Source organism: Ambystoma mexicanum, chromosome 9, assembly GCF_040938575.1.
Source record: "Ambystoma mexicanum isolate Mex_15411 chromosome 9, UKY_AmexF1_1, whole genome shotgun sequence".
Classification (NCBI taxonomy): Eukaryota; Metazoa; Chordata; class Amphibia; order Caudata; family Ambystomatidae; genus Ambystoma; species Ambystoma mexicanum.
In genome coordinates this window covers 379892062-379905776 of record NC_090931.1, presented here as the reverse complement: position 1 = coordinate 379905776, position 13715 = coordinate 379892062, and the positions used below count along the sequence as shown (strand labels likewise).

The window sequence follows — 13715 nt, the reverse complement described above, 5'->3', positions numbered from 1 at the left end:
AGTTCAAGATGGTGACTCTTTCTCAAGTCCTCCAGGCCCTTCAACTTCGGGACTGGTTGGTGTCTCTCGACCTCAAGGATGCTTACTTCCACGTGCCGATCCATCCCAAGCACAAGAAGTACCTGAGGTTCGCGGTTGGCGACTCGCACTTTCAGTTTCGGGTCCTGCCGTTCGGATTGACCTCCGCCCGAAGGTTTTCTCCAAGCTCATGGTGGTGGTGGCAGCGCATCTCAGGAAAGGGGGGATTCACGTCTACCCCTACCTGGACGATTGGTTGATCAGGGGGAGCTCTCCCGAGCAAGTCCTGGATCATCTGTCCGTCACCTGCCACTCCCTTCACAGGCTGGGCTTCTCTCTCAATTTAAAGAAGTCCCATTTGACACCAACGCAGCGGCTCCAGTACATCGGAGCAGTGCTCGACACGTCCCTGGGGCAGTGTTTTCCTCCTCAGGTGAGGGCTCTTCACATTCAGCAGATGGTGCACAAGTTTCAGTTTGCCCAGAATCTCCCAGCGCCGAGTTCTTGAGACTGCTTGGCCTCATGGCATCCTGCATTCTTCTGGTGCCAGAGGGGTCGTCTGCGGATGAGATCTTTGCAGTGGGCATTCAAGCTCCAGTGGTCTCAGTCCTCCGGCAGGCTGTCGGACCCTGTTCAGGTGCCGCCCTCGGTAGCCCGGGACCTTCTGTGGTGGGCCGTCGAGGGCAATCTGATGGAGAGGGCCCCATTTTGGCTGCCCTGGCCGGAGGTGACGATCGTGATGGGGAGCTCATGCCAATGAGTTGACAGTCAGCGGCCGTTGGTCTCCGTCGGAGTCCAGACTCCATATCAATCTGTTGGAGCTGAGGGCCCTGAAAGCTTTTCTGCTGACTGTGCGGGGAAAGAGTGTCCTGATACTGACGAACAACACGGTGGCCATGCACTACCTCAACAAAAAGGGGGGGGCAGGGTCACTTCCGCTGTGCAGGGAGGCGATGCAGCTCGAGTTCTGTGCCATCCAGCAGGAAGTTTCGATCTTGGCGGTTCATCTGGCCGGAGACGACAACGAGACGGCGGGCGCTCTGAGCAGGCAGAGCATGATCTCTCACGAGTGGAAGCTGGCTCAGGAGATTCTCCTGGAGATCTTCGCCCTTTGGGGGACCCCTCAAGTGGATCTCTTCGCCTCCAGTGTCAACCGGAAACGCGAAAGGTTTTGCTCGCGGGAATTTCCTCCAAAAGGAGCCTTAGGAGACGCGTTCGTGGTGGAGTGGCCGTTCCCACTGCTGTACGCGTTTCCTCCAGTCCCCGTCATGCCGCAAGTGCTGCGGAGGTTACGGAGGTTCAGTTCCCGGATGATCCTCATTGCTCCGGCGTGGGCCCGGAGGACGTGGTACCTGGACCTTCTAGACTTGTCCATCTGCCCTCCACGTCGTCTTCCCTACCGAGACGATCTGCTCTCATGGGAGGGGGGTCAGGTTCTCCATCCAGAGGTCAGTTCCCTCAATCTTCACGCTTGGCTTCTGAAAGGTTGAGGTATAAGGATTGGGACCTCCCTGAAGACGTGATGGAGGTGTTGCTCTCGGCCAGGCGGCCGGCAACAAAGTCTCTGTACCGTTGCCGTTGGAGAAAGTTCTGCGACTGGTGCAGAGTTCAGAATGTGGATCCTTTTGAATGCGACATTCCCATGGTTTTGTCTTCTTTGCTTTCTTTGGCCCACAGGGGCTTGCAAGTGGGGACCATTAAAGGTTACCTGGCGGCGCTGTCCATATTTAAGCGCTCGTCTGAAGAGTGTTCCTATTTCAAAATTCCTTTAATTTTGCAGTTTCTGAAAGGGCTCACTAATGTGTTCCCTCCGTCACCTTTTCTGGTGCCAGGCTGGGATCTGAACCTTGTTCTTAAGTTTCTTATGGGTGCTCCGTTTGAGCCTTTACATTCTTGCCCCTTGAGGCTGTTAACTCTGAAGACTGTGTTTTTGGTGCGGTTACTTCCGCTCGCAGAGTGAGTGAGTTACAGGCACTTTCAGTTAAGCCTCCCTTCACTGTGTTTCACAAGGACAGGGTTGTCCTTAGAGTTCGTCGTTCTTTTCTTCCGAAGGAGGTTTCGGAATTTCATTTGTGCCAGAAGGTTGTTTTTCCGGCGTTCTATCCTCCTCCACATCCTGGTAAGGAAGAGGAGAGGCTCCATAGGCTTGATCCTCGGAGAGCGTTGAGCTTTTATCTTTTGCACATGTCCCGGGTCAGAGTGGACGATCAACTTTTCATTGGTTACGCTGGAAAGCGTTTGGGACAAGCTGTGACGAAACAGACTTTGTCTCGTTGGATTATTTTAGCTATCTCCGAGTATTACCGCTTGGCGGGTAAGGACCCTCCGGCTGGCTTGCGGGCCCATTCTACCAGAGGAGTGGCTGCGTCTACTGTCCTGTAGAGGGGAGTTCCTATTCGTCACATCTGTGATGCAGCCACCTGGGCTTCAGTACATACTTTTGTACGTCACTATTCCCTTGATTCCATCAGAGGGCAAGTTCTGGCCTTTGGCAAGGCAGTTCTCTATTCCGCAATTTGATTGGGCATGCTAAATTTGTATTCTAAATTCTTTCCCACCTCCTTGCTTGGTACTGCTTTGGGAGTCTGTCATAGATATGGAATACGTCGGAGGACCCAATCCCCTCGAAGAACAAGTTACTTTCTTATCTGGTAACGTTCTTTCAATGGGATGGTCTGACGACGTATTCCATATCGCTCCCTCCCTGCCTTCCCCGCTGCAGAATTTCTTTTGCGATTGCAGCTTGCGTTCCGCAAGGCCTTCTGTGTCTGACTGGCAGAAAACTGGTGGCACACGTTCTGGGAAAAAACTATAACTGAGGCTATGGGCGTCGTGCGTCCTACTTATCACATTGGGTGATGTCGGGCGTCGGAGGAGGTCCTCGGGGACAGCGCATCGACGTCATCGACGCAGGACACAGACGCCAAAGATTTTCCGAAGCAGCATAGCTGTGGACATTACCTGTCATAGATATGGAATACGTCGTCGGACCATCCCATCGAAAGAACGTTACCAGGTAAGAAAGTAACTTGTTCTTCTCAGTCAAGTCCTTAAAAGGATCCTGTTCTTCCTTTTCACAAAGCACTTCAGAGGAAGGTTATGGCCGCATGGGAAACCCCAGAATCTGGACCAGCGGTGAGCAAACATTTCGCAAGGAAATACAGACCTTCTTCTTCTTCTGACCCTGACTATTTAACTAAGCATCCTACACCTGAGATCTTAGTAGTCCAGGCAGCTACATCCACTAGACAATCTGCATACCCTTCTATTCCCCCAGATAGGGACGATAAGAGAATTGATGCCTGGTCTCGCAAGATTTTTTCTTCGAGCACTATGGCTTTAAAGTCAACAAATGTGACCTGCACCATTGCAAAATTCACATACACCCTGTGGGATTGTATTAGTGCAGTGGCTGAACACATTCCTGAGGGCGAGGAGCGAGACGGCTTCTTTGCGATAGTGAAAGATGGAAATTATTCTATGGGAGAATGCCTTCAATCAGGACTGGACACTGCTGACAGCATCAGCAGGTCCATGGCGTCTAGCACAGTACTACGCACGTTTGCGTGGCTGAGAAAGTCGGGATTTGCACCGGATGTGCAGGCCAGACTTCTCAATATGCCATTTGACGGCTTGAGGTTGTTCGGCAGCAAGGCGGATGAAAATTTGGAGAAGCTAAGTCACTAAGCGTCTCCATACGACAACCTCAGCAACACTCCTACCCAGGCTCATCTTCCTGGAGGGGTCGTCCTTTTTGTTTTTATCACTCATTTAAAAGAGGGAAAGGACAGACTAGTCAAAGAGGAAAAAGAAAATGTCCTCGGGGTGGACGAGGAAAGGGTGCTAGATCAGCCCCAGCAGCGGCATCTGTCCCCTCAGCCGCTGCTGCAGCTGCCGAAAAGCCACTCTGAGGCCTTGACCCACAAGACCCCGGTGGGAGGCAGAATCTCTCAGCATCTGAACGAATGGTGGGGCATTACTTCAGATGTTTGGGCACTAGAAACAGTGGCTCAAGGTTACTGCCTTCCTTTTCAAAAAAGGCCTGAAGACCATCCACCGGGATACAACTCTGTCAAAATTCCGGATCCACTCCTGTTGCAGGAAATTTTAACCCTGCTAGAGAAAGGTGCAATAGAACATGTACCTGTAGCGGAGAGGAACACAGGTTGGTATTCCCCATACTGCCTCATCCCAAAGAAGGACGGAGGATTGAGACCCATCTTGGACTTCAGAAACTTGAACAAGTTCCTCAAGAAGGACACGTTCAAGATGGTAACCCTTTCTCAGATCCTTCAGGCTCTCCAACTCCAAGACTGGTTGGTATCATTGGACCTTCAGGATGCTTACTTTCATGTGCTGGTCCATCTCAAGCACAGGAAGTACCTGAGGTTCGTGTTTGGCAGTTCTCACTATCAGTTTTGAGTTCTGCCATTCGGGTTACCTCCGCCCGAGGGTTTTCACCAAGCTGATGGCGGTAGTGGCAGCGACTCTCGGGAGAGGTGGGATTCATGTTTACCCTTACCTGGATGATTGGTTAATCAGGGCACGTTCACCCAAACAAGCCCAGGAACATCCGAGCATGACCTGCCACTTCTTACACAGACTGGGCTTCTCCCTCAATTACAAGAGATTGAGAAACCTTCAATGGGCCCTCGGGACTCGATGGTCCCAGTTTTCGGGGAATGTCAGATCTTTTGCAAGTTACGGCCAGGGTGGCTCAAGATCTTCTATTGTGGGCTTGCAAGGAGAATCTTTTTGGCAACCATGGCCAAAGATAACAGTAGTGACGGATGCCTCACTCACAGGGTGGGGAGCCTACACCAACGTTCTGACAATCAGCGGTCGTTGGTCTCTATCGGAGTCCAAACTGCGCATCAACCTTTTGGAGTTGAGGGCAATCAGACTAGCGCTGAATGCCTTTCTGCCCTTTGTACAGGGAAATCATTTCCTGATAATGACGGACAACACAGTGGCCATGTACTACCTCAACAAGATAGGAGGCATAGGGTCTCTATCACTGTGCAGAGAGGCAAGGCAGCTCTGTTTCTGGGCAATGCAAGAAGGAATCTCTGTCGTCAGTTCACCTAGCTGGAGAGCAGACCACAGCGGTGGACGATCTGAGCAGGCAGAGCACAGTGTCCCACGAGTGGGAACTAGCTCAGGAAGTCCTTCAAGAGATCTTCACCCTTTGGGGAACGCCAAAAGTGGATCTGTTTGCGACCAGTGTCAACAGGACAGCAAGAGGAGCTCTAGGGGTTGCGGAATCAGGAGATTGAGAAAGTTCAGGAAAGGCATGATCTTAATTGTCCCGGATTGGGCCAGGAGGACATGGTACCCGGACCTTCTGGTCATGTCCATCTGCCCTCCAATACGTCTTCCACTAAGAGAGGATCTTCTCTCGCAAGAGGAAAGTTGGGTTCTCTATCCAGATGTCAAGACACTCAGCCTTCAGGCGTTGTTTCTGAGAGGCTGAGATATAAGGATTGGAACCTTCTGGATGACGTAATGGAGCTTTCGGCCAGAACACCAGCAAAGAAATCTTTGTAACAATGTCATTGGAACAAGTTCAGTAACTGGTGTAAAGATAAGAATGTGGATCCATTCCTATGTGGTACACCTATGGTACTTTCTTTCCTATTACATTTGGCCAATTGAGGCCTCCAGATTGATACAATAAAAAGATACCTAGCCGAGCTTTCTATTTTTAAGCGCTCCTCAGAAGAGGCATCTTAATTTAAAATTCCATTGATTGTTCAATTCTTAAAGGGTCTCACTAACGTTTACCCTCCAGTCCCTTTTCAAGTCCCTGTTTGGGATCTAAATTTAGTATTAAAATTCCTTACATGCATTCTTTTTGAGCCTTTGCATTCTTGTCCACTAAGGCTTCTCACTTTGAAGACTATCCTACTAGTGGCTATTACATCAGCCCGCAGGGTGACTGAGTTACAGGCTCTCTTGTAAGCCTCCTCACACCATCTTTCATAAAGACAAAGTTATACTTAAAGTCAAACCTTCATTTCTACCAAAAATAATCTCCGACTTTCACTTGTCTCATATGATCACATTTCCATCTTTCTATCCTCCCCCTTCATGCAAGTAAGGAGGAAGAAAGGCTCCACAGGCTGGCCCCAAAAAGGGCTCTCAGCTTTTACATTTCTATACTGGCAAAATGTTGGCAAAGTGACCAACTTTTCATTGGATACACCGGCCACAAATTGGGCCTGGGAGTAACGAAACAGACCTTTTCCAGATGGATAATTCTATCAATTGGAGTGTGTTACAAGCTGGCAGGTAAAGAACCTCCAGGCGTGCTAAGGGCTCATTCTACTAGGGGCATGTCGACTGTGACGGCTCTTCAGAGGGGTGTCCCTGTGCAAGATATTTGTGCAGTGGCCACCTGGTCGTCAATGCACACTTTTGTGAAACACTATTGTTTAGATTCGACCTCATCCCAAGGGGGTCTTTTTTTGCTAAGGCCGTTCTACATCCGGTCCATGACTAAAATGAATTAGTACTCCCTCCAAATTTTCATTTCTTTTGGAGTCTATCTAAGATGAGGAATACGTGGGAGGACACAATCCATTCGAAGAACAAGTTACTTACCAACTGTAACATTCTTTTGATTGGATGTTCCTCCTACGTATTTCTCATTGGCCCTCCCAACCTACCCCACCGTACAGTTTACGTATTTTACACTCAATGTTGCTTGAGAGCTTACAGTCTAAGGGGACACCTTATCAACTCACCAGTTGAGAATATCGAAAAAACAGAACTGAAGCCAACAGGTGCGGCTCGAGCCATTTATACTGCGGATGACTTCGACACTCTACGGCATCCCTCTAGTGACATCGGCGCCACGACATCAAGCACAGCACCCTCTGGTGTGGATTTTTTTTTTCCGAAGCAGCAAAGCTGATGCTACGAACATCGAAGATGAGGAATATGTGGGAGGAACATCCAATAAAAAGAACGTTACAGTTGGTAAGTAACTTGTTCTTCTGTTGGCTTATTAGTCATCCAATTCCTGTAGAATAAGGTGGTATGAACATCTCCAGCCTATTCCCAAAACGTAAAATACAACATATGTTTTTAAAAATAAATCTGTTTCTTTAGGACTTCTCAACATGCGTAAACAACCCTGCGTTTTACTTCTAGTTACAACCCATTTGATGGCCCTAATGAAAATCCTGAGGCTGAACTTCCACTAACTGCTGGAGAGTATATATACATCTATGGGGAGATGGATGATGACGGATTTTATGAGGGTGAGTGATCAAATAGATATGTAATTGGATGAAAACAAAATAAATGCGCTGGCAGATTATAGTTCTGCTGTCCCACAGCCAAGCTTGGATGTGAATCAAAATTTGTAAACTGGCATGGAGTGTCTAACAACATTTATATAAATGTGGGTCCGTTTACACACACTTTAACACTGTATAGTAACAAAAGCATCCTATTTTCCCATTCACTGCCAGTACATTTGTTTTTGTGCAGGCCAATTTTGCATAATGACCTTTGAGTAAATCTAGTTCTTATTACTTCGAACAGCCATGTTCTTGCTCCTTCCCAACTAGTAACTCTGCTCCTTTCATGACCAGGCCTCTGAAAATGCTGATCAAATTGCTATTATTCTTGAATTTGAAAGTGCCCCAGACTGAAATTGTACCCACTCACTGAGTCTAACTTCCTGTTCTGTTTTTTTATATCAGCAGTATGGTTAGGAGCTGCTTTTTTGCAACATTTTCTTTTAGTGGGATTATCAATAGCATTTGCCTTGTTCTTGACAAATTAGAAAATAGAGATTTCTTTGATTTGCCTTTTCTTAAGAAGTGTAGACCCATTGCTCAGTCCTAGAATTCTAATTTAAAAAGTTAAAATGCTATTAGATCTACTTGAGTATAAAGTTAAGGGTTCCTTGATCACCTTTGTTCAAATGTATTTTGTTACAGGTATTAGTCCATGCACTAAATGCACAACTTAGTTTTAGGGTATTGTACGAAGCTCATTCACATGCAAATCAAGTACTGTTATGTGAACCATAGCACTAAATAGAGGGCCCGCATTTACACATTCAAAGGGTTTGTATTCTAGATTTTGTTCTTACCCCAGACAAGAAAACCTACAGTAGTGCAGAAGTACTTTAAATCATCTTTTTTTTATTCATGTATTTTTTATTTGTTTTTGGCTCAGTGAGCCTTTACAAAAGATATAAAAAAATACAAACAATTTACAAATATTTTTGTACATGTACAAGTTCAAACTAAATATCTCATTGTGTTCTAATTTTTACCAACCCAGCTACTTTTTAAGGCATTTATACTATTGGTCTTTAGATTCTCAACGTGCTTCTAAAAGAACAACATTATGGTGAACTGTTTTCCAGGGCTATACGGGTTAAACAATGATTTCGCAGTTGATTAGCACCTGTATAGGGGTCGATGTTAGTGCGGCGTTGGTGCCAGAGAGGAGTCTGTCCCACAAAAAGTCTGCTATGATATCCTCCTCTCGGCGCACAAAGTTCCTAAAAAGTCTTGACCAATATTTCCGTGATCCTTCACAGTCCATTAGTAAATGCCTTAATGTTTGTTTGGCAGGGTTTATACAAATCGAATACAGTTTTTTTGCTTTGTCCCCTTGGTTTCGTTTTTCCAAAACCTCCCCGCATCTGAGGAAGTTTGAACGCAATTTTCTGTTGGGGAATTTCATTAAATAGCGCGAAAGGCACCCAAGTTTCTTTTCCCCCCTCAAGAAAGGATTTTGAACTGGGTCTGATCTGACCTTCTCTAATGTTTCAATCCAATCTAAAAGTTCCCATTTTTTTTTACTTTGAGTGGGTTTGAGACCAGTTTCCTCGTTGAGGCCTACCTTTATAAAGGCTTTCATTACCTTGTCCCCAAGTGCTGACCAAGTTGTTGATTTTCCCCCCAACTTCTGACACCTGAGGTCACCATAAAGGGAGGTCTCTTTACCTGTGATTATTTCTCGAAACAGGGAGATCAGTTTCCAGTCTGCCATACATTTCAGAGATTTTAAGCCTAGCTCGAATCTCAGACTTCCAATGGGTGTACAACTTGGAAGTCCCAAGACTTTTTTCCACAGTCGACCCTCAAAGGTTTCCCAGTTTGCTGACCAAAGACCCGATCTAGCTTCCAGTCCACATAGTATCACTGGAACCACTTTGGCTAGATAATACTGCACTAACGGAAGAATGGAAAATTTACAAAACTTATAATTCAGTTTGGTCATTTGTGACGCGGCTTGCGTTACTTTTCCATGATCTCAGATTCTGCCTTGTATTGGGTTGGATAGGCGTGTATGTTGTAACCCAGATATTTTATAGTTTCTACAACTTGAATACTTTCGCCTCCCAGTTTCCAACTGTTGTACTTAACTTTTGTCAAAGGATGTTTAAAAATGAGAATATTAGATTTGGTGGGGTTAATTGTTAGTCTGTTTATCCAAACATACTCATTTAATCTCGTGAGCAAACGTTGTAGACCAATTGGTGTTCTATCAAGGAGTACTATATCATCTGCGTAGGCCAGCCAACAGATCTTTCTCCCATTCAAGGTGGGGCTGGCAAACGCAGATGATTCTAAAAAAGGTCCCATGTCTGCCAAAATACAGAATGAAAAAGAGGGGCGCTCCTAAGCACCCTTGTCTAACCCCCGTTTACCTTTATTAATTTTGAGAGGTGACCCATTGTATCTAGGCGAACTCTTAAGTTTGTATCTCTATACAATTCCACCAATATGGACAATAGTGTTTCTGGCATGCCCCACCCTCGCAACTTTTGCCAGAGTAATGCTCTTTCCACTTGATCGAAAGCTTTAGATAAATCGATCCAAGCTCCGTACAATGAGAGTGATTTCTTATTCTCTGTCTGTTCATTCAACAGATTGAGGATCAGACCATTTACTGATGTCGACAATCCCTTTCGGAACCCTGTTTGGAAACGTGATAGGATGTCAAAATCTTCTACCCGTTTTAAAACATGATTTAGGAGAAGTTTCATGAATATTTTACTTTCAATGTCGAGCAGCGCTATTGGTCTATAATTTGCTGCTGCTCGGCGGTCCCCATTTTAAAAGAAGGGTATTACTAACGCTGTTTTCCAAGAAATTGGAACTACCCGTTACTTAAGGATTTCCCTAAAGAGACCGGACAATAGTTTTGACCATAGTTCCGGTTCACTTTTAAGCGTCTGATAAGTCAGGCCATTCAATCCTGATGCTTTAGAGGTCGAAGAATTAGTTATAATTTCGCAAATTTCCTTCTCGTCAAAATTAAGTTGCCAAGATATATCTGGCTTAGTCACAAAGTGACAGGTGCTATGACTCTTATAGGTCTCTGTTAAATATTCGACCCAGCCTTCTTCAGAGACTAAGTTACAGAGAGAATTACCTGTTTCCCCCTCAAATTGATTTAATGTTTCCCAAAAAACTTTGGTATTATTCTCTCTTAGTGTTTTGAGTACATGTCCCCCCTCTTTTTGCATCCGGGCTTCCCTTTGTAAAAATGACCAGGATCTACAATTGGCTTTCTCTCTTTTTATTTCTGTTTTATATAGTTCTACTGGATACCCTGCTGTCTTAATTTCTCGCAGGGCTTTCCTATACTATCTTTTTTTATTTTGGGTTGTTTCATCAAAGGCGTGAAGATGTTTTTGTTTTTCTCTCCCTACTAAATCTCCAGGTGCTAAAGTGGCCCAGAGAAATTTGGTGAACCTCTGTGGGTCGCATTCTGATTTCCAGATATACTCAGGAATTGGTTTTAGCCGCTCATTGAGTTTTAGACCCCCATTCTTGTATTTCACTACTCTGATTTTCCCTTTTTTCCCTTCAAGTTCTTGTTTTCTCTCATTTTTTGTTCCTAGAATGTTATGGAACAAAAGCTCTAATCTACTATGATCACTGCCACCGTCTTGTTTTAAAACTAGAAGAGATGGTCATGCGTATAGTCTCTTGGAAACAAAAATAAAGTCTAAAGTGGAGGATGACTTCCCCCCTATGCCATGTTGTGTGCGTTCCTTGATCTCCCCCCATTGGGCTATTAACCATTTTAAGGTCCCAGCGTTCCATGAACTCCAGCCATATTCTTCCCCTTCTTAACTTCCCTGCCGCCAAATGTTTTAACTCATTACTTTGTCAGTATAGGCAGTTTGTATTAAAGTCTCCTGCCAGAATTATATTACTAGAGACCAAATTCAATTTCACTGCTTCCAGTAAGAGGCCCAGGTTTTCTAAAAATATGTCCAGTTTTGAGCTGGCGGGGTTCCAGTAAATATTTATCAAAACGCAGGTTGAGGGTTTTCCTTTTTGATGTATTTCTGCTCTACATGCTTGAATACCTAGAATTTTTTTCCAAATTTCAGTTATGTTTTTAAATATTTGATTTTTAAGAGCTATGAGCAAACTCCCTGATGGTCTCCCTAATGCTTTTTGTCATGCCGGTAGGCAAAATACTGTATACCCTTCAATTTGCAATTTTAGCATTGGGGTGTTACAATGATTAACAGTGGTATTTCTTTCTGAGTCACTGCATGAGACTTACAGGCCATAGGATTCTAACTCCACGGACTCTTGCAACATAGCGTGTTTTGCATTTTCCGAGGTGAGTACCAGTTCGACCATAAAAGGGTCCTGTGACATCGGAAATTTGACACTTTCAATATCTTCTGATGAGAAAAATGAAGATTTTTAACTTTCTTTGTTATGCCCAATATCACTGCACGACTCAGTGACTTGTGACGCCCAATGTTGGAACGCAGTCTCATCCAAACTCTTTGAATAGTGTAATCTTTGAGGTTGCTTTGACTCAAGTATTCATAGGTTTTTGCTGGTATCTGCGTTACCAAACAGGTAACATCTTGATTTCCTTGACTGTTTAGTTTTACCGACTTTCCCTCACCATTTTGAACTTTGTCTTTTTTTTATTGCCATTCAATTTGTTTTGTTCAAAATTGTGTCAGTGATCGGGTTTGTTAGAGATGCCCCGATTTTCTTACTGGTCTTCTGACTTGTTATTGCAAAAATTGGGGCAATTTTTTTGTTATTGCAAAAATTGGGGCTATTTTTATATTGGGGTCACTATGTGCTGTCACAGTGTCGTTTGAACTATGACTCTTTTTTGAAGATTGTGGATCTTTTTTTGAGAAGATCGGAGCCCATTTTATTGCTTTTGATGCAATATTTGTTTGAGGAACTCCGTTTAGTTCTTTCATGATTTGTAGTTCTTCCGATTTTGTTTGGTTTTTAGGAATACTCTCCTCTGTCTTAGTTCTTGAGTTGTTACTTACTTCTAGCTTGTTTTCGGTTTGGAGGCCAATGCTTGCTTTTGTAATTGCAACAGTTTCTTCTGATTTATTACAGTTTCCTGTTTTAATCGTTCCAAGGTTCTCTTTAGTTTTTCTCTGAGTTGTCTTCTCTTTGATGTTCATGTTTTTTCCCAGGGGAATATGTGGATCTTGAGCAATACATACTGGGTTTTCTATTTCCTCGATACTTCCAGAGGTTTTTGGACTTGGCTGAGCGTCTGCCTTTCCCGTTGCGTTTTCAATGTTTTTATTATTTTTCAGCCCCTTCTTTTTGCTTTTGTTTGTTTTGGGGTGTGCTGTTTTTGACCTCTCCCTTCCTGCTAGACGTTTTCTCATGTTTCTCCTGCTTCTCGAGGTCTGGACGCAGGGATGCTGCCAGTCTGAGACTGTCTCTGTTTGTTTCCCATTAATCTTTTCTAGCTGGACTTTTGACACCACTTCCTTAGTTTCCATTTCTCCTTCTACTACATTGGCGAGCCTTCGGAATTCATCCAGCACAGAATCTGAGAGTGGCATATCGTCTAATGAATACTCCCGGATGTTTTCTTCTTTTTTCTCTGTTAGATCTGACTTCCGATTTTCTTTCAATAAAAGGAGGACTTCTCCCAGTAACTCGTTATTTTGTTTTTCCATGTCATTTTTTTTCTTCAGACTTTGCTGTATAGAGGAGATGTCAAGTCCTTGTTTTACCATTTCCAGATTGAGATCTCGAAGCGGCAGGGTCATGTTAGTATTGATTGCAGCTACCAGGCCAACTAGAGACGAGTCACACAGTGCTACTTCTTTTGTCATCTCCAAGAGTGTCCCATTTTGTGCCTCTACCTCCATTTTGAGCATTTCAAAAACCGATACCAATGAATTGAGAACAAAGTTTAATGCTTTTAATGTTTCGGTATTGGAATCGGTTTTTGTGTTGGAATCTTCATAATGAACTGGGTCTCTTTGTTCTTCTAGATTTTGGCTTATATTTTCAGAGGTCCGAGTATTTTGGTACATTGGTATTGCCTCATATTCCTCCTCATTTGGTGCAGGGATTTCATTCCCCAGTTTTGTTGGTGATAAGAGAATTTCCGTTCTTGCGGACGGAGTTTGAGGGCGACTTGGATTTTCCCATAAAATGAATGATTCCCCTTCGGCGTCACTGTGGCTTTTGTGCCCTTTTTTCTCAAAATGATTTTCTATTTTTTGTTGGATTCTTTTCATTGTTATTGTTTACTCTAATCCCCGTTTCCACTTATTTGTTAATACAATACTTGGGTTTTTCTCTTTTTGACTGGCCACCAAATGTTCAGGTATTTCTTCTACATGTATTTGGACCTGGGTTTGCTAAGGAGTATTTAAGTATGTATTTTCCAAAATGTGTGGATTGACGGAAATA

At 44.3% G+C, this 13715-nt stretch overlaps 1 protein-coding gene across 9 annotated transcripts in view; it reads left to right on the top strand.

Annotated features, from left to right (window-relative positions):
- TSPOAP1 (TSPO associated protein 1) overlaps nt 1–13715 on the top strand; it is a 3887333-nt gene that overhangs the window by 2225870 nt on the left and 1647748 nt on the right. For all 9 annotated transcript variants that reach the window (XM_069614850.1, XM_069614845.1, XM_069614847.1 and 6 more), the window contains one exon: nt 7174–7283. In XM_069614850.1, coding sequence (XP_069470951.1) covers nt 7174–7283 — 110 coding nt within the window. The remainder of the gene's footprint in view (nt 1–7173; nt 7284–13715) is intronic.